At 36.3% G+C, this 26,403-nt stretch overlaps 1 protein-coding gene across 3 annotated transcripts in view; it reads right to left on the bottom strand.

Annotated features, from left to right (window-relative positions):
- Positions 1–26,403, bottom strand: part of ERCC6L2 (ERCC excision repair 6 like 2) — a 133,345-nt gene that overhangs the window by 40,232 nt on the left and 66,710 nt on the right. For all 3 annotated transcript variants that reach the window (XM_036084778.2, XM_078062114.1, XM_078062115.1), the window contains 3 exons: positions 24,399–24,494; positions 13,432–13,531; positions 3,777–3,929 (listed from right to left, as the gene is read on the bottom strand). In XM_036084778.2, the coding sequence (XP_035940671.2) occupies positions 3,777–3,929; positions 13,432–13,531; positions 24,399–24,494 (349 nt within the window). The remainder of the gene's footprint in view (positions 1–3,776; positions 3,930–13,431; positions 13,532–24,398; positions 24,495–26,403) is intronic.

Genomic DNA, 26,403 nt, shown 5'->3' with positions numbered 1-26,403 from the left:
TTGTTACATCTTTTGGGAAAGTATTTATGTTTTTAAAGCTTTTGGTATACCATTCAGCAAAGGTACTTAATGGCCTAGATTCTAGACCATTATATTCTCCTTCAAAAGGAAGTCAATTTATTTTTCTTTTTAAGACTTTGTTGACTGAACAAGGGGAAATACTATTATCCTCATCAGAGTTACAATGCCCAACTTACAAATACACATATCTACCAATGGCATGGTTCCAGCCACCTGGTATCCAGGGCAACAAGTAAAAATCTCCCCTCCAGAACTGTAGAGAATGATAAATAGTTCTTTGAGATCTTTTCTTCCGATGGTTAGAGGCTATTATTGCAAGGGAGGGGGGGTCTCCATCCCAGTACTATATTTATCCTTTCTAAAGCCAAATGGCTACAACAGATGGAACAGGCAGCACCAGAAATCTTCAATCCTGTTGGAACCCCTTTGTGATAGGTAAATGGCAACTCCAGTCTTCTGTTTCTCAGGCCAAACACCTTGGAGTCATCCTTAACTCCTCTTTTTGTTCTCATACCCTGTATCTAATCCATCAGCAAATCCTGTCAGCACCACCTGGGTAATATATACAGAATCCAGCCACTTCTCACGCCATCTACCACTATTGCTCTGGTCCAAACCACCATCATCTCTTGGCTAGATTATTGCAGTATCCACCTACCTGGTGTTTTGCTTCTGCTTTTGTACTTCTATATTCTAATTCTTAATATTTAATCTAGATTGTAGAGGTCAGACTATGTTTTTCTTCTGTTCAGAACCCTCTACTTGCTTTTTGTCTCACTCAAAGTCAAAGTCAAAGTGCCCACGTGATCTGGCTTCCTGTCATCTCTCTGGCCCCATCTCTTGCTTTCTTGCTCACTCCCCTCCGGCCACTCTGGCTTTCCTGCCATTTGGAAATTCTGCTGGGCATGCTCCTCCTGCAGGGCTTTTGCATTTATTCCTCTGTGTAAAACACATCTTCCTCCTTCATCTCTTCAAAGAATCAATTGCAACCTCCTAGTGAGCACTTCCTTGGCTATTCCATCTAAAACTGCAATGCTCTTTCCTTGACAGTCTTCCTATTTCCCTTCCCTGCTCTAATTTTTTTATTAGGATATAATTTACATATAACACTGTGTACACTTAAGGTGTACAACATGTTTTGACGCATTTATCTATTGCAATATGATTACCACCATAGCTTTAGCTAACATCTCTATCATGCCATAGAATAATCACTTCTTTTTTGTGGTGAGACCATTTAATATCCACTCCGTTAGCGACTTTGAAGTATATAATACGTATTATTGACTATAAGCATGATGCTGGGCATTAGATCTCCAGAAGTCATTCATCTTCTACCTGCTCTATTTTTATTCTCAGAGCCTATTGTCATAAGACTATATGTATCATTTTTTTGTTTATTATTTTTTTCCCCAAAATAGAATGTAAGTTTTTTGTAGGTAGGACTTTTTGTCTATTTTATTCATTTCTGTATGCCTAGCTCTATGATGGGTAGTACCTGACATTTAGCATATACTCAATAGATGTTTGTGAAATTAGCCCTCAATATCTCTCTCTAAAGGGAGATCATGATATAGATAAAGTCAGTGCAAAGTAGAACTAAATTGCCTGGAAATCATCAGATTAAAAGTGTTCTATAAATGAAAATTTCTACATTTTAAAACATTTTAAAAGAGATTTTCTACAACCTTTAAAAATTAAAAACATATTGCAGGAAGTGAAATAATTCTTTTGCTTTTTGATATATGCTTCAATTACATAGGGCTTGGAATAATGATATTTTTTTTATTTTTTTATTAACATATAATGTATTATTTGTTTTAGGGGTACAGGTCTGTGATTCATCAGTCTTACACAATTCACAGCACTCACCATAGTCCATACCCTCCTCAATGTCCATCACCCAGCCACCCCATCCCTCCCACCCCCTTCCACTCCAGCAACCTTTTTTTTAAAACATTGTTTGGCCAAAAGCAGCATGAATCTAACCATGCCTGAATAATTTTTATTATTATTATTATTATTTGTTTTTTTAGGGGAAGAGATATTTATTCTAGCCTGTAAGCACCCAGCTTGAATAATTTTAAATTCTGGCTGATAACAAATGAGCAATTTTAATTCAAAATTTAATTTAATATTGGGGTGCTGATGATATGCCTAGTAAGAAGTTAAGCATATTTCACCACAAACAAAATATAAGACCAAGAGAGTCCTGTCATTAATAAACAATCCTGGAGGAGAAACAAGATATACTTAGGACAACCAGAAAACAAGAGAACTTTTCATTTAATAACTTGTCCTACCGAATGTCTTACCTAACATTTGCTTAAGGAATAGGCTGCTATTCTGATAAAATAAAGAACTCAAATATTTGATAAATGAGAGAAAAAAGGATAAGTCATATAATGCTAACATACTTTATAGACAATATTTTTAAATGAGAAACACCAATATAGGTTGGTATGTTGGGTATTACTCTGAGAAGGAAGTAGGATCTGAGGGGGGCCTGGAATACTAACAAGGTTACCGATTATAAAAAAGGAATGGGAAAGAACAAGTCCATGAAAGAGACGGTATATTCAAGAAAAAGACGGGGACTTTATTTTTTTTAATTTATTTTAAAGTAATCTCTACACCTAACATGGTGCTTAAATCCACAACCCTGAGATCAAGAGTCGCATGCTCTTCTGACTAACCCAGACAGGCGCCCAAGACAGGGGGACTTCAAATGGGCCACTCAATTCAAATAGTTACTATAAAACAAAAATTCAGCAGTATACATCAGACACTGTACAATAGTTGCAATATTCCCAGGATATACACAACACATGCCTCCCTCTTAGCCATCTTGCTTAACATGATATTACATGTTCATTATGTAAGTGTTCTCTTTCACCTCTCATCAAGATGGTCTAAGTTCTTTAAGGACAGGGACCAATTGTTCTTGACCCATTTTTATGAAACTGACTAAATCAATGAAGTATGTGAAGGTTTTACTACAAAGTCCTGGAAGTTAAGGGAAAAAATCTTTGAGTTTTCTGAGACTCATTTTCCTCATCTATATGATGAAGGGATTGAAAAAGATGATATTCCAGGATTTTATGATACTCACATCGGTATCAACTAGAAAACAGGCTAATACCCTTAGTATCCTGACATATCAAAGAATTTAAGCGATTTTTTTTTTTTAATTTAAGCGATTTTTAAAAAAGGATAGAAATTTCTGTTTGAAGAATAAGAAACATCTGTATGCTAAGGATGAACACAACTGAGAGTTTGAAATATTGGTGTGGAATTTTTATTGGGAACAGAAAACAAAAATCTCCATGAGACATGAGAGTGCATCTCAGGGAGTATTTGGTAACTTTTAATCAAAACACATTTTATATTTTTGTTTATTTAGGAAAGTCTCTCTCTCTCTCTTTTTTTTTAGTTCCTGACTTTAGCAGCTGTTCTCAAAATAATACATTTCTCTTTGACAGTCTGAATATGGTCTTGGAGGTCATACTATCTACTATATGTATCTGTATTTGTGTGTATACATTATTTACAACTACACATGGGGAAATCTTGGTTTAGAGGTACAATAATTCACTTCCTATTTTTCTAAAAGTCAAAATTCTAAACACAAGGCATTTTTTACTAAGAAAACCCCAAATGTCTCTGAAAAGGTAGCAGCAATTATATTTCAAGTTTCCTGAGGGAGAAAACGGTATTTAAAATATCATTGAAAAGTTCAGGGAACAATTTCACACCTCGAGGATGTCCCTCGTAAGACAAGACCCTTGGGACCTTAGTTTGAAGAGATTATAGACCCCAAAAAGCTCTCCTCGATGCTCTTTTGATCCTTGAACCGCTTCAAAATATCGCTTGGCATTTTCACTTCCAACCACCACACAGTGAAGTTGCTAAAACAGAAAAAACACAAGATACTTTTGAAGTGTTTGCTCCAACAATATGTCAGAATTTCCTGGCATTCCCTGTATATACACAGCTTTAGCTGGAGCAGGCAGAATCTCCTTAGGGAGGAAATTTTATTTTAATTTCCCTGGCAGATGTTGCCATTATGGTGAAATAATAGTAATCGGGCCAGTCTTATTGAAGAAGAGATCTTACATTTCCTATTTTATCTGTTTTCTACCAACTGAGTCAAGATCCCATCACTATGCAATATTCATTTGATGTAAAATGTTTAATGATAAAAGGATACATTTGAATACACTTTTCTCCTTTCTAGACTCATTACAACAGGAACTACTAAAACTGACAAAAATATCCCTATTTCACCAAAGTTAAATTATAACCTAAGTAACTACATGATAATTATGTTGCTGTCAAACTAATTGTGTCCATCGTTACATTGTCAACCAGCAGCAAAAACCCAATCACTGTTTAGAAACACTGCATCTTTGAAACACTTGAATATAGAAGGAAACTTGAAGGACATATACCACTTTAGTAACAACAATAGTGTATTTCTTTATTTGCGAGGTATTTTACTAAATGCAATGTAAATATAATCATTAACCCCATATACACTTTAAAATTTCTTGGAAGAAACACAGACTGCACAGAGTGGAAAATAACTTCAGTGCATTGTTGATGTAAGGATTAGTAAGAAGTGATACTGTATTGTTTTTTTGTTTTTTTTTTTTTTTTTTATTTATTTGAGACAGAGAGAATGAGAGAGAGAGCACATGAGAAGGGGGAGGGTCAGAGGGAGAAGCAGGCTCCCTGCCGAGCAGGGAGCCCGATGCGGGACTCGATCCAGGGACTCCAGGATCATGACCTGAGCCGAAGGCAGTCGCTTAACCAACTGAGCCACCCAGGTGCCCAAGTGATACTGTATTGTGATTTAAGTTGATTTGTACTGTAATACATTACTCTAGGCAACTAAAATAATTCTTGTTAATAATAGCTGCTATTTATTGAATACTTACTACCTGTGTAATATTTGTACATACTCTCATTTAATACCTACCTATAAGACATTATTATCTCCCTTTTTAGAAATAAAGACTTAAGTTTAGAGAAATTAAGTGTCTTCTCATAGACTGCCCAGCTAGGAAGTGTCATTTCTAGAATTTATACCTGGATTTGGTTAAATCCAAAATTAATACTTGTAAAAATTTCTCATCTCCAGGATGTCCCTTTTAAAACAAGACCCTTGGGAACTTAGTTTGAGGAAGCTTTGGATCAGCATCCAAGTTGATCAGTTGGTATCAATATTCTAGAAACATAGGCTATAGTCTGGGAAAAGTGAATCACCATAGCAACTGATGTACCTGATGGTCCAGTTGATGATTTTACCCTTTGCTACTGACTCTCCCTTAAACTAAATATAATCACCAAAGTAATTTGTAAGCATTAATCTGCATCTTTGTAAGTTCCCTACCAAAGTTTTACCACAAAATTTATAAAAGGCACATTATTTTGTACGTAAAATAAGTTTTCCATAGTGGCTCCAGTAAAAGTGAAGGTCAGATACATCCATCTATAGGCTGCTATAAGAAAATAATGTTAGAATTAAAGAGGGTGAGGAGGAAAAAATCAGTAATTGGAAAATGTAGCTCAGGTTCCGGCTTAAGAAAAACCCATTCAAGGCTACAAAACGTTTGGATTTCTTCATAACAATGCACAAAATGTACATGAGGTAGAAAGAAAAGAAGCAATGTTCGCCATGCTAAGGAGTCATGACACCTTCTTCCATCTTCAAGACCAGTAGCGTGGCATCTTCATATCATTCTGACCCTCTGCTTCTGCTTTCCTCCTTCTCTCCTTTCTCTGAACTTCCTGCCCAACTGTTCCCTTCAGTGATTACTCTGGCTCACACAGAGAATCCAGATGGGTTTGTGGGATTAGGATGTGGACATCTTTGGGGGAACATCATTCAGCCTACCAGAGTAAGGACATGTAAAAGGAATGATGGAGGCTTGACAAAATGACACAAAATCCACCTTGTCTCACTGGACCGAAGCAAGGCAGTTTTAACATCAAAATATACAGTGAAATTCAACAGACTGTAACCTATTACTAATACAGGATCCCATGAGTCCATATAGATTAAATAAATATATAGAAAACAAGGGAAACTCTTTTTTATGGTAGAAGAGCAACAAAGAAGAAGGAATAATGGAAATTAAAAAGTCACCATCTGACAATCATCATAGTGGTAGCTGATTCAGGTGGGAATTAGCAATGAGGGCTAAGGCTGATGGATACAGGCTTAACAAGGAACAGGATATTGGCATAGTCTCAGAGGATGTCCCCATAAAATACTTATCAATTATAAAGGGAAAAAATGGTGACTGCAATGAAGAAAGCTGACAGACACGAAACTGAATGGAAATAAAGGTCACCACCAGGCGCCTTCTGACCAATGCAAGGAGAAGAGCACAGAATTGTTTCTGAACTATTTGTGCCAGGGGTTCTTGGCTTGAATCTGGACATGAGGAACATCAAATGGACCTACTTTAAAGGCGAGCTAACACAAGGAAAGGCCTTACTCTTTAACACTGTGAAGGTCATGAAAGACAGGGAAAGCTTGGGTAACTAACTACTCTAGGTTAAAGAAAACTAAAGAGACATGAAAAGAAATTCTCTATAACCACGATCCTGGTTTGGATCCTGAACCAGAAAAGAAAAAGGAGACAAGAAATTGCCAGGAAGTTGGTGAAATCTGAATTGAGTTTTGTGGATTACAAGGTAATCCATGTTAGTTTCTTGATTGGGATAACTGCATTCTGGAGAGGAGAGCAGAGGGAAAAAGCCAAGTGCAGGACAACACACAAAACTGAGTATTTATATGCAGGCAACTATTCTGATATGTACATATAAATAGGAGAGTGTCCTTCTTTGGGGTAAATAGACACTAGAGAACTTAGAAGTGATATATCTGCAACTTTCTCTCAAATGGTTCAGAAAAATAAAGATCATGGCTGAGGGAAAGAGAAAAGCAAATGTGATAAAATGTTAACAACTGGGGAATTTGGGTGAAGTTAATTGGGTGTTCTTTGGGCTATTCTTACAATTCTTCTGCAAATACAAATGTATTTCTAAATTATATATATCTATTCACCTTTCATATATATTTGGAGCATTTCATATAATCTAAAATTTGGCATTCAGAAATTAAAGTGAATTTAGATTATATGAAATGCTCCAAACATGAAGGAGTACAGTTTCTTTGTAGGTGTTTTATTTTTTAAAAGTATAAAATGTCTGAATGCATTATCACAACAAATGCAAACAAAATATCAAAGTGATAGTCCCCCTTGAATAATACAGATCATCCTTTATAAGTCTTAGTAAGATTGTAATGTTTAGGTATATCCTTCTAGATCTTTTTCAATGCAGTTAGAGCTATTTATATATACACATAGAAATAACTTTATGCATCAACATAATTGATATACTTGTTCTGTGAGTCAGGTTTTTCAGTCCCACTTAAAAATGTCTTAGAGGTCTTGCCAGATCAGTACATCTGGTCTATAATTTTTTTTTTCTGTTGCATGTATCAGAATTTATGTTATCATTCTGCTACTACAAGACATTTAGGCTATTTCTTTTTTTCATTTTTTTAAACAAATACTAATAATGCTGAATATAAATCCTTGTTATCCTTCACTGTGCGTATGTAAGAGTATTTTTGTCAGACAGATAAGAAGGTGCTATATGTTTTAAAATGTTAACTTAGCCTATAAAATAAATGGACCAAGTTATATTCTCAAAAATAGTATGAGTACCTCTTTACAAATACTCCCACCAATAATGAATAGTACCAATCTCTCTATATCTCTAAAACCACTCCCCAAAACAAAAACCCACACACAAAAAAGTTTTTGCAGAATGTGCATAACACAGTATTGTTTTTTTATTTTATTATGTTATGTTAATCACCATACATTACATCATTAGTTTTTGATGTAGTGTTCCACGATTCATTGTTTGTGTATAACACCCAGTGCTCCATTCAGTACGTGCCCTCTTTAATACCCATCACCCGGCTAACCCATCCCCCCACCCCCCTCCCCTCTAGAACTCTGTTTGTTTCTCAGAATCCATAGTCTCTCATGGTTCGTCTCCCCCATAGTATTGTTTTATTTTATATTTCTAGATTACAACTGTGGTTAGGCATCCTTTCATATATGCATTAACCATTTGTATTTTTCCTTCAATAAAATGCCTAATCATAGTCTTTTTATTGGTTTGTGGAAGTTCTTTATGCACTATAGATGCTAATCCTTTGTTTACCATATACATGGACATTTTCCTCCTAGACACTTTTTATTTTTATTTTAAAGATTTATTTATTTGAGAGAGGAAGAGAGAGAGAGAGAGAGAGAGACTCCGCACTGACTGTGGAGCCCGATGCAGGGCTTGATCCTATGACCCTGAGATCACAACCTGAGCTGAAACCAAGAGTCAGACACTTAACCCACTGTGCCACCCAGGCGCCCTCCCAAAAAACTCTTTATATTGATTATCTGGACATTAAAAAGGGCATATAGGGGAGCGTTTCTTGGTTCATACTCATGTATTTTAATCTATTTCTTAGCTCCATCTTTAATAATGTGTACCTGGTATTTTCTGATTTGTTTCTAAAAATTATTTTAATTTTTTTATTATTATGTTCAATTGGCCAGCATATATTATTAAGGAGGGCACATGTAGTGATGAGCACTGGGTGTTACATGCAACTAATGAATGTTGAACACTACATCAAAAACTAATGATGTCCTAGATACTTTTTAAATTTGGCTTGTAGGTCCTCTGTCATACAGAAGTTTCACATAAAAATGTAGTTAAATTTACAATATTTGCCTTTGAGGCTGTATTAGTTCCCTAAGACTGCCTTAACAAAATGCCACAACCTGGATGGTTTAAAACAACAGAAATTGATTCTCTCACAGTTCTGGACGCTAAAGTCTGAAATCAAGATGTTGGCAGGACCACACTCTCTCTGAAGGTTCCAAGTGAAGACCCTTGGTTCCTGCCTATCCTTGGCATTCTTGGTTTGAAACTGCATTACTCCAATCTTTGCCTCCTTCATCAAGGTCATTCTCCCTCAGTGTCAGTTTGTATCTGAATGTCCCTCTTATAAGGATATTGGTCATTGGATTAGGGTCCACCCTAATCCAGTATGACCTTATTTTAACTTGATTACATCTGCAAAGACCCTACTTCCAAATAAGATCCCCTTCAAAGTTACACATAGGGGAAGGGCTTTAACATACCTTTTCTTTGGAGGGGGCACACAATTCAAGTTCTAACAGAGACTTTGTTAAAGATTTTTACATTCATGTTCATAAGAGATATTGGTCTGTAATTTTCTGTTCTTGTAATATCTTTGCCAAATTTTGGTATCAACATTTTTCTATCTTTCTAAAATAAGTTACAAGTGTTCTCTCCTCCTTTGTTTTCAAAAAGAATATCGTTTGATAGAATTCACTGTGGAAGTCATCTAGGTTAAAGTCTTGTTTTATGAGAAAGGTTTGAATTAAAAATTCACTTTCCTTGACAATATAAGGCATCATTTTCCCTCATCTGAAATCATTGCTCCTAAGCATCCAGAATCACTAATAAGAAGTCAGATGTTTATCTAATCTTAGTACTATTATAGGTAATGTTTTTTTTTTCTCTCCAGGTTCATCTCTGGAAATTTAGAGGACTTTTCACTTTATCCTTGGTGTTTTATAATAATAGAAAGATGGTGTAAGTGTGGATCTATTTTCATTCATCCTGTTTAGCACTCATAATTACATGGGCCTATATAATTCTTGGACTCTTGTTTTCTACTTTTTATATTCTTCGTCCTTTATTTAGAGTTTCTTTCCGTCCCTTCCTTCTATTCCCCTCTTCAACTATAAGACTGGTATTAGAACTTCTACACCTAGAATTCATTTCCCCTAACTTTTCTTACATATATTCTTTGTCTTTTTGCTCTGTAATCTAGAATAATTGTTTAGCTCTCTCTTTTAGATGAAAACATTGCTCTCTTCTACTCAGGCTATCTCTGGAGTTCTTCATTTTCTGGAAGCTAATGGATTCTTCTTCTGGTAGTCTGTTCTTATTTCTAGGATCCTACAACCTCACTCACCTTTTTTTGTTGTTGTGTTTTAAAGATCTATTTATTGGGGCGCCTGGGTGGCTCAGTTGTTAAGCGTCTGCCTTCGGCTCAGGTCATGATCCCAGGGTCCTGGGATCGAGCCCCGCATCAGGCTCCCTGCTCGGTGGGAAGCCTGCTTATCTGTCTCCCACTCCCCCTGCTTGTGTTCCCTCTCTCACCGTGTCTCTCTGTTAAATAAATAAAATCTATAAAAAAAAAAAAAGATCTATTTATTTCAGAGAGAGAGAGTGGAGGGGCAGAGGGAGACAGTCCCCAAGCAGATTCCCCACTGAGTGCAGAGCCAGTCATGGGGCTTGACTGATGCCATGACAAATGAGATCACGACCTGAGCCAAAATCAAGAGTCAGACACTTCACTGAGCCACGCAGGCAACAACCCCCCCCCCCCAGCCCCACTCATCATTTGAAAATGCTACTTATACATTTTTAAAGTTCTATTTTATTCTTTTCTATTAATTTTTGTCTTCTCTGATGTTAATTGTTCTTCCTCTTCCTCTACCTCTTCTCCTTTTTGAGTGCCTATAATAGTTCTGATGGCTCTTGTAACAAATTATAAACTTGGTGGCTTAAATCAAAATGAATTTATTTTACTCTTACAGTTCTGGAGTCCAGAAGTCTGAAATCAGTATCACTGGGCTGAAATCAAGGTTTGGCAGGGCCATGCTCTCTGCAGATGCTCTAGGAGAGAACCCATTCCTTGCCTCTTCCAGCTGTCGGCGGCTACCAGCATTCCTTAGCATGTGACCACATCACTCCATTCTCTGTCGCTGTGGTAACATTGTTTTCTCTTCTGTCTGTGTCAGATTTCCCCTTGCTTCTTTCTTATAAGGACATTTGTGATTTAGAACCTACCTGGCTAATCCAGGCTATTTGCCCCATTGCAAAATCCTTAATCACATCTGAAAGACCCTTTTTTCCACATAAAGAAACATTTACAGATTCCAGGGATTAGGACTTGGTATCTTTGAGGACCATTTTCATAGTGTTCCTTTTCTTAAACTGTTCAAAAATTATTTTTTGTTGGGTATTTATCTGTCTTCAAATACCCTACATTCTTATCTCAGCCTACTGCGGTGATCATTCAGAGCAGGGGACGTGTAAGTATTTAATCTTCTGGGCAACAGGAGGGACTTTCTTCTCAATTTCAGCAAAATATGGAGCTCTGTCTTGCTTTTTTGCTTCCAGTATTTCTATTTATTGTTCCTACTTGAGAGCAGACACCTCTGTTGGCTCTAATTTGCTGCAATTGGGGTAAGATTATACGGGGCTAACCCATCTTGTTAGATCATCAATGATATCCCAAAGAGGGGGCATCATAGTCACCCTAAGACTCCCCCCCTTTTTTTTTAGTATCTGCTGACTCTAACTTGGAATATCCAGAAGCTGCACCTACCTTTTTTAATAGTCTCTTTCTGAGTTTAGCTTGGCTTCTTCCTTCAATCTGATCCCAAATGCCTTTTGTCTTTTAGGGTTCCTTATAACTTCTGGGCCACAAATAGAACTCTTCTTACTTTCCAAAATTTTTACAGTTTTTTTAAACATCATTTTTGGGAGTGCCTGGGTGGCTCAGTTGGTTGAGTGTCTAACTCTTGGTTTCGGCTCAGTCATGGTATCAGGGTCATGGGATTGTGCCCCACATGGGGTTCCACGCTCAGAGCAGAGTCTACCTGAGATTTCCTCTCTCCCTCTCCCTCTGGTCCTCTCCCGACTCCTTGCTCTCTCTCTCTCTCTCAAATAAATAATTTAAAAAATCATTTTGGATTTCTTTTTCCCCAAGGGATTTGAGGAATACTCAGAAAGCTAGCTAGAGTGTGTATGCCACATGCACTCTTGGTTCAAACTCCAGTCAACCTTTAAATCACATCTCTTGCCTTTTTCCTCACACAACTGCCATATTATCTTGATTTGTGCCTACCTAATTATATGGCTGAGTCTTTCCTAAAGGGCTCATGCTTAAAAAATATTTTAATAACCAACTAGAGCATACAAACTTCTGAAAATGGACATTATCCTCATCTTCTGAAGTAATAGTATTATATAGTGTATATATATGTACATATATATAGCATATACATATAGAAAATTACTACATATATATAGTAATGGACAGAAAAATTATACTGGATTGTGACAAGTCTAAGACAATATTCTAAAGAACTGCTCCTAAGATGAAAAGAATAATGTTCTCCTTTTTTCCAGCACTGTTTAAATATATCTGAACAAAATAATGTTCAAGTAGTTGTGCTATACCAAAGAACAAAAAGATGAAAGGTTTCTTATAGAGCTAAGTGCTTTAAGAAAAAACAAAACTGCTGTGTACAATTCTATTTTTAGAATTAAGAAAACAGCATAAATTTAAGATTGGATCATTCTTAGGTTAACTACCACCACATGTTTGCTCTTAAATAGATGCCAACGGAATATATAGGGAGTAATTCAAATTTAACATTTATAATTAAACTTGAACCTCATTCCAGATCTTCTCAAGTGAGCAATTATAAACTAAATAAATTTTGTTTATTTAGAGACATAAATGGTGAAGTAATTGATACCCTAAGGATATTAAAGAGTTAATACAATCTCAGATGAACACTAAAAGCACCGGCACAGTAGTTAGTACACTTGAGTTCTATCCCTGTTATTCCATTTACTGGGATGTCCCTGGGTCCCAGTTTCATTATGTACAACATGAAATGGTTGCATTAGATATCTCTAAGGGATTTTTCCCTTAGTCTTCTTCATACAATGGTACATGCAGAAAATGGTAACATGAACACCTCTCTGGAAAGGTTTCTTAAGGCTACAAGTTGGTTTAGGTAATCTTGCTGCCCAGAGAGCTGTGAGATCAATGTGTCAGTGCACCTGTATGCCATCTGTGGCATACAATTATGTCTTGTCCCACAGGCTGGGGGGCTGTGACCTTGCTACTCAAATTGTGGTCCGCAGTAGTGTTGGCACTCCTGGGAGCTTGTTAAAAATGTAGAACTCTTGGGCTCTACCCAGAGCTACTAAATCAGAATCTGTAGTTTAAAGATCCCTACGTAATTCATGTACACATTAAAGCTTAAAAAGTGCTACTCAAAGAAAATTTCAGCTCTGAAGTTCAATGAACATAAGAATTCATCCGTTTTACAGAATATATTCTAAAGTATATTTCATAATCTTATTAAATTCCATATTCTAGTTAGAATAAAATGAAAAAACAATTTCTACACAAATTTCTGAAATTTTTGAAATAGACAAATGTTTACTTCTTAATTAGGAAAAGGGAAATATATTTACCTGCTTGTATACCTGTCGTAAGTACATGATCTCCTCCACAGTTCCCAAAGATATCAGCCTAAACACTTTCACATCCCTGCACTGCCCAATCCTATATGCTCTGTAAAAAGATTAAAAACAAAAACCAACAAAAATCAAATGAAACAACTTTGGGTTCAGGAGGTAGCTTTAGGATAGAAAAATGGAATGTTACTAAAATTTTAATTTAAAAAGAAACGTATGCACAGTTTATTGTACGTCAATTATATATACCTCAACAAAACTGTTTAAAATGGGGGAGGGGAACAGTTAATCAACTGGCAAACCTATAGAAGTGTAGATCTGCAGCCCTAATTTCACAGAGATTTCTGTCTGGTTGAATCACTCAGTTGACTAGCACCCCAGGTATTTTGACATGGACCATAGTGCAAATTAAAACAATAACCTCATTTACCACACTGGTTAACTGTAGGTCTAAGCCTGGGAGCTTCTCTCAGGTGAAGGCTTTATTGGATGCTCTGGATGATGTCCTGTTTTTTTGTTTTTAAGATTTTATTTATTTATTTGACAGAGAGAGAGCACGAGCAGGGGGAGGGGGCAGGCAGAGGGAGAAGCAGACTCCCCGCTGAGCAGGGAGCCCGATGTGGGGCTCAATCCCAGGACCCTGGGATCATGACCTGAGCTGAAGGCAGATGCTTCACCGACTGAGCCACCCAGGAGCCCCAAGTCACCTGTTTCTAAATATCTGTTATAGTCATGGGCTGGGCGGTGGGGACCAGGGGCAAGGTCAAACTGCCTCATGTTTGAAACTGTTAAAATTTGGGGGAAATTTAATTTTGACCTTGTAAAGTCACTCTATGTTGTTGTATCTGGTACTCTCTGCCTCCTTCACTCATTGCTCCTCATAGAGAAGGGCTTTACTAGAGGGTATCCTAGGGCCCCAAAAATCTTGCACCCGCAGAGGGGGATGGGGGACCCTGTGGCACAGCACAGCCAGGGTAAGTTACTGCATTCTCACGTCCATCCTGCAGCCTAGATACAGAGGGACTCACAATCCCTTTCTCTCCCACAATGGAATGGAGTCTTAAAAAATTTTTTAAATGGATCTAAGGAAATGTCTTCTGGGTGTGTGCTCAGTCAATTGGTGAATAGGATAGATTCTGTTAGAATACATATTCTTTAATCTTTACAGACAAAAACCTTACAACATGTTACTTTGGACCTGCGCTTCATCAATTTCTACGTCCATTAAGAAGGGATACGTTAAGTGATGGTCTTTTTTACTATGAAAACAAGTGCTGAGGAACTGTTATACAGTATGGAGGTCTATATCTTCGTTTCTCTCCTTGATTCCTCCGGCCAGAGTCAACTAAAGGACAGGGAGAGAGAGATGCTGTTCATTTAGTTTTATTGGCAACTAACTTAAACTGAGTACCAAAACACAGTACGCTGGGATAAATAATATATTAGGATTTAATGGCCCAGATGAAAAAAAACAAAATTAAAACAAATGTTGTTAAGATAAAAAAAATAGCAGAAATTTTTCTGTGGCTTTCATTTGATTATTTTCCTTTACATCGGTCAGTGGTGAGATGCTGGTTAACAGTGTGGGCTCTGCATGTCAGAGTGCATGAATTCAGATCCTGAAATCACTGGCTGTGAACTTGAGCAAGTTACTTCAATTTGTTGTGCCTCACCTTCCTCGTGTGTAAAATGGGCATGATAATACTGCATATCCCATAAAAGCTTTGGTATCAGGGTAATGCCGGCCTCACAGAATAAGTTAGGAAGTGTTCCTTTCTCTTCAAGTTTTTGTAAGAGCTTCAGAAGGATTGGTATTAATTCTTCTTTAAATGCTTGGTAGAATCCATTGGTGAAGCCATCTGGTCCTGGGTTTTTGTTTGTTGGTATTTTGATGACCGATTCAATCTTTTTATTAGTTGTAAGGTTTATCCCTATCGTCTATTTCTTTGTCATTCAGTGATTCAGTCTTGGTAAGTTACGTTTCTTGGAATTTGTCCATTTCATTTAGGTCGTCCAATTTGTTGGTGTACAACTGTTTATAGTACTGTCTTACAATCCTTTCTATTTCTGTAAAATCAATAGTAATGTCCCCTTTTTCCTTCAGATTTTAGTTATTTCAGTCTTTTTTTCTTAATCTAGCTAAAGGTTTGTCAAGTTTGTTGATCATTCTGAAAAATGATCTCTTGGTTTTGTTGATTTTTTTTTCTATTGTTTAGTCTCTCATTTATCTCTGTTCTAATCTTTATTAACTTCCTTTTGATAGCTTTGGGTTTAGTTTGTTCTTCTTTTTCTAGTTCCTTAAGGTATGAGGTTAGAGTGTTGACTTCAGACCTTTCTTTTTTTTTTAATGTGTTTGCCACTATAAACTTCTCTTTGTACTTCTTTCACTGCATCCCATAAGTTTTAATATTGTGTTTTCATTTTTATTTTTCCCCAAGATATTTCCTAATTTCTCTTGTGATTTCTTTTATAACCCATTGGTTGTTTAAGAGTGTATTATTTAATTTTTTAAAAGATTTATTATTTTAGAGAGTGAGCGAGTGCCAGTGGGGGAGGGGCAAAGGGAGGGGGCAAGAGAGAATCCCAAGCAGGCTCCACACCCAGTGTGGAGCCCGACTTGGGGCTTGATCTCACAACACCAAGATCATGACCTCAGCCGAAATCAAGAGTCAGACACCTAACTGACCGAACCAACCAGGCACCCCATTTAATTTCAACATATCTGTGGATTTTCCAGTGTTTTTCTGCTGTTGATTTTTAATTTCATTCTATTGTGTTTGGAAAGAAAACTGTAAGATTTCAATCTTTTAAAATTTATTAACATGTTTTATAACCTAACATATGGCCTATCATGGAGAATGTACCATGTGCACTTAAGAAAAATGTGTATTATGCTGTTGTTGGAAGGAGAGTTCTGTATACGTTTGATAGGTCCAATTTGTCTATAGGGCTATTCAAGTCTTTCTTTCCTTCTTGATCTCCTGACTGGATGTTCTACCCATTAATGAAAATGGGGTATTGAAGTCTCCTACTGCTATTGTAGAGCTATTTTCCCCTTTCAATTCTGTCAATATTTGCTTTAATATTTTAGAGCTCATTTGTTTGGTGCATTTATGTTTACAATTGTTATAGCTTCTGGGTGAGTTAAATCAAGAACTATCATTTAGTATACTACCCTTTGTCTTTTATGACAGTATTCAAAAGTTTATTTTATCTGATATTAGAATAACCACCCTGCTCTCTTCTCGATACTATTTGCATGGAGTATCTTTTTCCATCCTTTCACTTCCAACCTCTGCATGTCCTTAAACCCAAAGTGAATGTCTTATAGACTGCATATAGTTGGCATATGGTGTGTTGTAGTTGTTTTTTAATCTATTCTGCCAATCTATATCTTTTGATTGAAGAGTTTAACCCAATTACATTTAAAGTAATTAATGAGGGATGCCTGGGTGCCTCAGTTGGTTAAGTGTCTGCCTTCAGCTCAGGTCATGATCCCAGGGTCCTGGGATCAAGCCCTGAATTGGGCTCTCTGCTCGGCAGGGAGCCTGCTTCTCCCTCCCACTTTGCCTACTTGTGCTCTGTCAAATAAATAAATAAAATCTTTACTAAAAAATAATAACGTAATTAACAATAGAGAAGAACTTACTTTTGCTATTTGTTTTCTGTATGTCTCATGGCTATTTTGCCCCTCATTTCCTCCATTACTGCCTTCCTTTGTGTTATGTGATTTTTTTAGTTACAAATTTTGATTCCTTTCTCATGTCCTTTTGTGTATATTCTATAGATATATTCTTTGTGAAGATTATATATAACATCCAAAAGTTGTAACAACTTATCTTAAACTGATACCAATTTAACTTCAATTGCATTAAAAAACCCTCCTTTACAGCTTTGCCCCTCACTGTCACAAGTTAAATCTTTATATATCATGTATTCATTAACACAGATTTATAATTACTTTTATACATTTGTCTTTTTTTAAAGATTTTTTTTCCTTTTTTAAAGATTTTATTTTTAAGTAATCTCTACATCCAATGTGGGGCTTGATCCCACAACCCCAAGATCAAGAACTGCACATTCTACCAATGGAGCCAGACATACACCCCTGCATTTGTGTTTTAAACCCTATAAAAAGTAGACTTATAAACCAAAATTACAGTAATGCTGGTTTTTATATTTGTCCCTGTACTTACTAGCACTGCAGAATTTTATATTTTCATATGGCTTTGAGTTACTGTCAGAGTTACTGTCAGAGTCCTTTAATTTGAACTTGAAAGTCTCTTTAGCATTTCTTGTAGGACAGGTCTAGTGGTAATAAACTCAGCTCTGTTGTCTTAATTTCTCCCTCATTTTTGAATGACAGTTTTGCCTGATACAGAATTCTTGATTTTTTTTTTTTCCTTTTGGCACTTTAAATATATCATTCCACAACCTTCTGGTCTGTAAGGTTTCTGTTGAGAATCTGCTGGTAATCTTACTGGGGATCCCTTATACATTACAAGCCATTTTTTCTTGCTGCTTTCAAGATTCTCATTCTCTGTCTTTAACTTTCTACAACTTGATAATGTGTCTCAGTGTGAGTATCTTTGTGTTTATCCTACCTGGAGTTTGTTGAATTTCTTGTATTTGTATATTCATGCTTTTTCCAAATTTGGGACATTATTATTTCAGTCATTATTTCTTCAAATAGCTTTGTCCTTTTCTCTCTCTTCTTTTGGATTCCTATAATGTGTCTATCAGTCTATTTAATATGTCCCATAAATTCCTTAAGCTATGTTTATTTTCCTTTGCTGGTTTTTGTTGTTTTTGGTTTTTTTTGCTCCTCAGATCTGTCTTCAAGTTTGCTGATCCTTTGTTCTGCCTGTTTGAGTATGATGAGTCTTTCTAGTGATTTTTTTTTTTTTTATAATTCAGTTATTGTATTTGTCAGGTTCAGAGTTTCTGCTTTGTTCTTTTTTTATATATAATTTCTATCTCTTTGCTGATATTCTAATTTTGTTTATATATTGTTTTCCTGATTTCCTTTAGGTCTTTGTCCATAGTTTCCATCTAGCTCTTAGAGTTAGGACAGTTGTCTATTAAGTCCTATGCCTGTGTTTCTTTAGGGATGGTTTCTGGAGATTTTGTTCCTCTGAATGAACTATGTTTTCCTCTTTCTTTAAATGTCTTGTGTTTTTGTTTTGTTTGTAAAAAATTGGCCATTTGATAAAATAGCCACTTCTAGTCTTTGCAGACTAGTATGGAAAACATTCATTAATTAGCAGGGTATATCTTGAGTCTTGGGAGCAGCTCAGGGTAAGGATTAAAATCTACTTTGGTCATTTCTGGTTATGTGTCCTGCCTGGGTCTGTGTGTATATGTGTACTTTTATATGTCTTAATTTCCCAAAGAGTCTCATTTCAGTGTCTTCTCAGGGCCTTAGACATATTCTATTATATTCCTCTACTGTAATATCACATCCCAAGGATAGAATCCCACTGCAGCTTTCATGCACCATGGGGCCTATCACTGCTTTCAACAGCTTCTGCCAGTCTGAGATCCAAGTTATGCCACCATTCCTCCTCTAAGCACTGTCAGGTGAAACAGAAACCATTCCCTCTGGCAGCTCACAGACAGGTTAGAAAGTTGCAAAGGAGTTCCACACTGCTCTTTCCAACCTGAGGGGGAGGGAACTGGGAATTGGTTGCTTCCTCCTGGTTGTGCTGCATTAGTGAATGGGGGTAAGGCAAGAATGAGTAAAGATGCCATGAAATTTCCCAGTTTTGAATATAGCTTCCTCTTCTTGATTGGGAATTTGCTTGATTACTGTAGATCTTTGCCTGATTTAGAGAGTTCCGATAAAGTTATTTTAATCAGTCTCTAGTTTTTTTAATCCACCCGTGGGGAAACATGTACCTAGAGCTTCTTAGTCTGCCACCTTACTGGCATCACTCTTTGATTTCCTCTTTCATACAAGAGTTATTTAAAAATATATTTAAAAACGTCCACATGGTTAGATTTTTATTTGCTACATGTTCATTGTTATTTTGTAGGGTATTTTATTTTGTACTGGAGCCATGTAATCTAGTCCTTGTGATTTCTATTAAAATATATAGTCATTTAAAAGTATGCTCTAAAATGAAAGATTGGGTATTTTCAGTTGTGATATGGTTATATACATTTATTAAGTTAAAGGCTAAATAACTGTTATTCAAATAATTTATGTACTTCCTTTTCTTGCCTAGTTGATCTATTAATTTTTGAGAGAGGGATATTAAGTTTCCCATCATGATTGTGGATTTGTCCATTTCTCATCATAAAAGAGTTTTGGCTTTGTTATGGAGTGACTATTATACTTTCCTCATGGATTGTTCCCCCATTTTGTTTTCCTTAATGCATCTTGCCTTTAAGTCTACTATATTTGGCTTGATATTAATATTGCCACTCCCACTTTTTGTTACCATCTCTCTGATTAGATTTTTAAGTATATTTTTATTTTTAACCTTCTTTTTTTTTTTTTTAAAGATTTTATTTATTTATTTGACAGAGAGAGACACAGCGAGAGAAGGAACACAAGCAGGGGGAGTGGGAGAGGGAGAAGCAGGCTTCCCGCGGAGCAGGGAGCCCGATGCGGGGCTCGATCCCAGGACCCTGCGATCATGACCTGAGCCGAAGGCAGACGCTTAACGACTGAGCCACCCAGGCGCCCCTATTTTTAACCTTCTATATATTTTTAAGTTTTATATATAGTAATAAGCATAAACCTGAATCTAACTTTTCATTTTCCATTTCTTTTTTTGTTTGTTTAAATAAGGAAGTTTTAACCCATTCATATTTATATTTGGCCTTATTTCTCACAGTTTATCTTATGTTTTGTATTTGCCATGCTTTTTTAGTTTCTTCCCCTTCACTGCACACTCACATTTCCAATCATTTACTGAAATAATCACATTTTCTCAGTGACTTTTAAAAAATTTCTTTTGGAAGTTCTGTTTGGATGTTTTCCATCTAGAGAGAGAATCTTAAGCAGGCTTCATGCCCAGTGTGAGCCTGATGCAGGGCTCAATCTCAGAAGCCTGAGATCATGACCTGAGCAGAAATCAAGAGTCAGATGCTTAACCAACTGAGCCACCCAGGTTCTCCCCACTTTAACCATTTTTAAACATACAGTTCAGTGGCATTAAGAAAATTCACATTGGTTTGCAACCATTACCATCATCCATCTCCACAACTTTATCACCCCAGACTAAAACTTTGTACCCATTACACAGTAACTCCCTATTCTCTCCCTTCCCCAGCCGCTGGTAGCCACCATTCTACTGTCTCTATTAATTTAACTATTCCAGATACATCATATAAGTGGAAATATACAATATTTATCCTTACATATCTGGCTTACTTCAATTAGCATAATGTCTTAAAGGTTCATCCATGTTATAGCATGATCAGAATTTCATTCCTTTTTGTTTTTTAGAAGCTACATGAGATGATGGGTGTTAACTAAACTTACTGTGGTAATCACTGCATAATATATGTAAGTCATTATACTGTATAGCTTAAATTTATATAGTGTTGTATGTCAATTATATCTCAATAATACAAAGAATTTCATTTATTTTTAAGAATGAATATTCCATTTTATGTACAGAATACATTTTGTTTATCCATTCATCCATCAGTGAACATTTGGGTTATTTCTACCTTTTGGCTACAGCGAGTAATACTGCTATAAACATGGTTGTACAAATATCTATTTAAGTTCCTGCTTTCAATTCTTTGGGTAAATGTGGTAATTCTATACTTAATGTTTTAAAAACCACCATCTTATATTCCAAGCAGCTGCATCATTTTATATTCCCAGCAGCAATGCAAAGGGTTCCAGTTTTTTCATATCCTCACCAAGACTTGTTTTCTATTTTTGATAATAGTTATCCTAACGGTCATGAGATTGAGCCTGCCTCAGGCTCCGTGCTGGACATGGAGCCTGCTTAAGATTCTCTCTCCCCCATGCCCCTCCCCACCCTGGCTCACACAAACACACACACACACACACACACACACACACGAGCTCTCTTAAAAAAAAAAAAAAAATTATCCTACCAGGTATGAAGTGATATCTCATTGTAGTTTTGATCTGCATTTCCCTAATGATTGGTAATATTAAGCACCTTTTCATGTGCTTATTGGCCATTTGTATATCTTTTTTGGAGAAATGCCTATTCAAGTCCTTTCCCCATTTTTAAATTAGGTTTTTATTTCTTGGTTGTTGTTACCAAGTTTTAGAAGTTCTTTATATATTCTAAATGTTAAGTCCTTATCACATCTGTAATTTGCAAATACTTTCTCCTGTGGGTTGTCTTTTATTCTGTTGCTATCGTCCTTTGATATACAACCTGAGGAGTTTCTTAAAATGCAGACTGTAGATCTCCACCCTAGACCTACAGAATTAGAAAACCAGGAGGATAGTGCTTGAACATCTGTGTTTAAAAAGTGAACCAAGTGATTATTATGCCCAACTCTCTTAGTTGTTGCCCTTAAATTTTTTTGTTAAAACTTAAAAACATTTTTTGGCATAAACTTGAAAACTGACCAAGATATCCTAATTCTTTTTTGATGAAATATAAATTCTAACACAATTATCCCCAACCTCCAATGTTTTATTGAAATTATATGGAATTTTAGTTGTTGATTCTTATTTTTTTTCTTTTTTTTTTAAGATTTTTTTTATTTGAGAGAGAGCACAAGCCAGGGGAGGGGCAGAGGGAGAGGGAGAGAGAATCTCAAGCAGACCTCTTGCTGAGCAGAGCCTGATGCAGGGCTCGATTCCAGGACCCTGAGATCATGACCTGAGCCGAAGTCAGACATTAAACTGACTGAGCCACCCAGGCACCCCTCTTACTAATTTTCTTATACCATCCCTTCATATTCTTGAGAATTCTTTCTTTATAACTGCATTAAGCCTCTCAACTAAACCATCAACAATTATTTAAACTTAAATATAAATTCTCAGTTCCTAGATGTCAACAGTTGCTTTATTTTCCCTCACATATTGATATTTTAGCCATTGATTACAACTATAAATCAAAATTATTTTCTTGCAGATACCATCATATGAATTTTGTCACTTTGACAACTTCAACTGTCTTCCAGAATTCTATAATGTAGATGAAAAGTCTGTTCTTCAAAGTCTGTTTTTTTTTTTTAAAGATTTTATTTATTCAACAGAGAGAGACACAGCGGGAGAGGAGACACAAGCAGGGGCAGAGGGAGAGGGAGAACCAGACTCCCTGCTGAGCGAGGAGCCCAATGTGGGACTCGATCCCAGGACCCTGGGATCATGACCTGAGCTGAAGGCGCCCTCAAAGTCTGTTCTTCTGAAATGAGTGTGATTTTCATTTATTTGTAACCTGTTTTGTTCTTTTTGTCTTTGTTTTATAAATAATTTTCTTTCCCTCTTTCTCACTCTGGCATTGTTTAGCCCCTTTCTTTATCTCTGCAACTTAGAAATATCACCAATATGTGTCTGTATGTTTTCTCTCTTGCCCTGTCATTGTGTTCTAAAATATTCATTCCTTTTATTTTCCATATCAATCTCCACTTTCAGTCCTCTCCATTTTATTACTTAGACCTTGAACTGAATTATTTGGCAATAGTTTTAATTTCTAAGAACTTCTTTTTTTTTTTAAGATTTTATTTGAGAGCGAGAGAGCACAAGCGGGGGAGAGGGACGGGGGGGAGAGGGAGAAGCAGACTACCCACTGAGCAGAGAGCCTGACGCGGGATCATGACCTGAGCTGAAGGCACATGCTTAAAGGACTGAGCCACCTGGTGCCCCTAATTGCTAAGAATTTCTACTTTTCTCTTCTATGCACACTTTTTTACATGGTGTCCTATTCTTATTTTATTTCCTTCAGGGTCTGTTTCTCATCTTGGCCCTTTTCTTTCATACTGTTGGTTTTATTAAACTGTCTCATAATTCTTTTTTTTTTTAAAGATTTTATTTATTTGAAAGAGAGAGCGTGAGCAAGAGAGAGAGCATGAGCAAGGGGAAGGGGAGAAGCAAGACTGCCCTGCTGAGCAGAGAGCCTGACGTGGGGCTCAATCCCAGGACCCTGGGATCATGACCTAAGCCGAAGGCAGTTGCCTAACCAACTGAGTCACCTAGGCGTCCCCTATCTCATAATTCTTAATTTTCCATTCATAATTACAAATGAGGAACTGGGTAGACTGCATAGGAAAGCTGGTCTGGATTTCTACGCAGCTACACAGGTCAATTTAATCATTTCCCCCTTTTTATGTTCCATGGAGATCTGGGATTACTTTAGGTTCAGCTCTGCTTTATGATCTGGTCTTAATGCCCACTGTAAAAACCTTCTGTCAGTCTGATTCCCCACTTATTTATAAAATTTATGAAATAAATCTTGCACCTTTGATCAAGGGGCATCTGTTTTAGGCCAATCCCTCTTTATATATGGGGTGTAGGAGAGGAAATGGCTTTAGAATTAGCACATCAATTAATTTCCCACAAGAATTCAGTCTGGTCTCTTCCTACATCTTACAGTTGCTGACCCAAGCTTGAAATTTCTCTGTGCTCTCCTACCGACTTTGGACTGTGGCTTTTCTCTGCTGGTTTCTTGATCATATATACATTCTGTTTACCTTCTATCTTCTAGGAGTTTCTTAAAACTTCTGATCTATTAGTAGTGACCCTCCCTCTCTTCCTGCAGTATTATGGGTTTTTTCCTTCTTCTTAAACCAGTCCTGTCATAATAATGGGATTTTGAGATGGACAGAAAATAAACTGCTATTATCAGCCTGCCATTTGGGTTCAGATTCAGGGTTATCTTAAATACAATTTTTTTCCTAAGGTTTTCTCTATCTTCTAATCACAGTAATATTATAAGCAACCTAAAAGAGTCAAAAAGGAGTATTTTTAGATAAAAAGTACTTGTAGGTCACTTTAAATTTTGTCAGTATTATACCTGTCAATTGCTTGAAGATCATTGGCTGGATTCCAAGTAGGATCAAATAATACAACAACATTGGCACCAACAAAATTGAGGCCTAGTCCACCAGCCCTGGAGGAAACAGAAAAGGGCATATTAAAATAGCAAAAACATAATTGTTGCCCTCTAATTCAATTGTGCCATGTTTCTGTAACCAAATCAAATCAACCAATCTATAATCAATACTGCATTAACATCATAAAAGTAAGATGATTAAAACACAAACATGCCACAAACGAAATAGCTATGGAATATTATTTTTCTACCATTCTAGAATATCCCTAAAAAAACAAACAAACAAACAAACAAACAAACAAAAACCTGACCGTTAAAGCCCACATAAGTAGGTTGTGCTGTTTTTTTCATTTTTTGGATATTCAAATACTATGCTATAAAGATTTTCCTAACATACTTTCTAAAAATTTCAAGTATAGTCCAGCTAAATAAAGTACTATACACATTTTTAAAAATCAATACAGGAGTAGATGTACTTCTTATTCCTTCCACTAAGTGCAGCTAAAAAACCCTGGACATCATATTTATATAAGATTCTAAAAGGTAGAGAGAACAAAGATTGGCTAGGGACTATACGAACTAAGGAATGACATGGCAATGAGTTCTCCAGCTATCTTTTTGCTTAAAAGTCCCAGACTGGGTTCTGGAGAAACCAGCATACTGGAAATGCCAACAGTCAAGACAAACAATCCCCCAAGAAAAGCCTTCTTCCTTTAGCCAAAGAACCAGGAAAGGTATAGCCTTTAAGACAGAAAGATAATAACAGCCTATCCTTGTAAATACCATGGAAAAAAATCTATGGTCCCACTCCCAACCTGGTCAGTAAAGGCTGAGTGAGGAGATTAGATTTCCATCCTTGCCTAACTACAATGGGGTGCCTCTCACCCACACCCAGGGACTGTCAGAGAAAACTGACTGAGGAGCTGGGGACATTCATTTACGCTCAGCTATAACCAGATCCCCTCTGTGATGTCAGTGGAGGCTGTACAGAAACAGTAATGAAGTGCCTCACTCTCAGGATGTCAACAGAAGCCAAGCAAGAAACATGGATTCCCATCCTTATGTGGCTGGCATGGTGTCTGGCTAAAACAGGGAAAAAGCCCCACTGTAGATAAGCTCAAAATAAAAAATAACAAAATGTGTGAAGAAACCATCTACCATAAGCAAGAGCCAGAAAGAACAACAAACAGAGGGATTAGCAGCCCCAAGTACAGGAGTTAATAGAGCAAAAATGCCATTCAAAAAGAGATTTAAAAAAAATAATGATTAAAATTACTAAAGAAATAAGAGAAAGGTTAGAAACCATAAAGAACAAAATATGAGTAAAAACAGGCAGATCTGAAAATATCAATAGGACTTTTAAACATGAAAAATAGTCTTTAAAAATTCAATGAATGGGTTAAATGACAATTTCTAATATAAAGAGATAATTAGGAGCTTTATGGCAAATCTTATCAAATTAGATGGAGTGAGCAGAAAAGGAGTGAGAGATGACTGCTTGTCATCAGAAGTTCTATACTATTTGAACTGTTGTTGAAGACGTTTATGACTTTGAAAAACATGAAGAAATTAAAAATGCTTATTATTTAAAAAATTAAGAATGCTTGTGTGTACTTTATAAAACTTAACTGAAGACATTATTCTATGTCATTTATTGCTCTATAGGTAAGGAAGGGCTCATGTGAGAAATTACTTCTTGATTCATTCACAGAAAAATGGGAATCCAGAGCGTCTCTCCTTATGACTTCATTGCAAGAATTTGAGAATAACTTCAGTGTTCAACAGTAAGTAGCTCACTCATCATATATATAATTTTATTCCTCATTTTAAGTAATTATTGTGTTGACTTTTTACATTTTACATATGTTTGTTTTTAAAGTCCTTTGAAATTCTTTTTGAAAGATAGTGGGGGCAGATCTATAAAATACTTATTACATTAGATGTCCAAGTAAGGATTTGTTAGCCC

The sequence above is a fragment of the Halichoerus grypus genome, chromosome 14 (assembly GCF_964656455.1).
Source record: "Halichoerus grypus chromosome 14, mHalGry1.hap1.1, whole genome shotgun sequence".
Lineage (NCBI taxonomy): Eukaryota > Metazoa > Chordata > Mammalia > Carnivora > Phocidae > Halichoerus > Halichoerus grypus.
The sequence above is the reverse complement of the archived record's forward strand: the minus strand, read 5'-3'. Positions and strand labels throughout refer to the sequence as shown.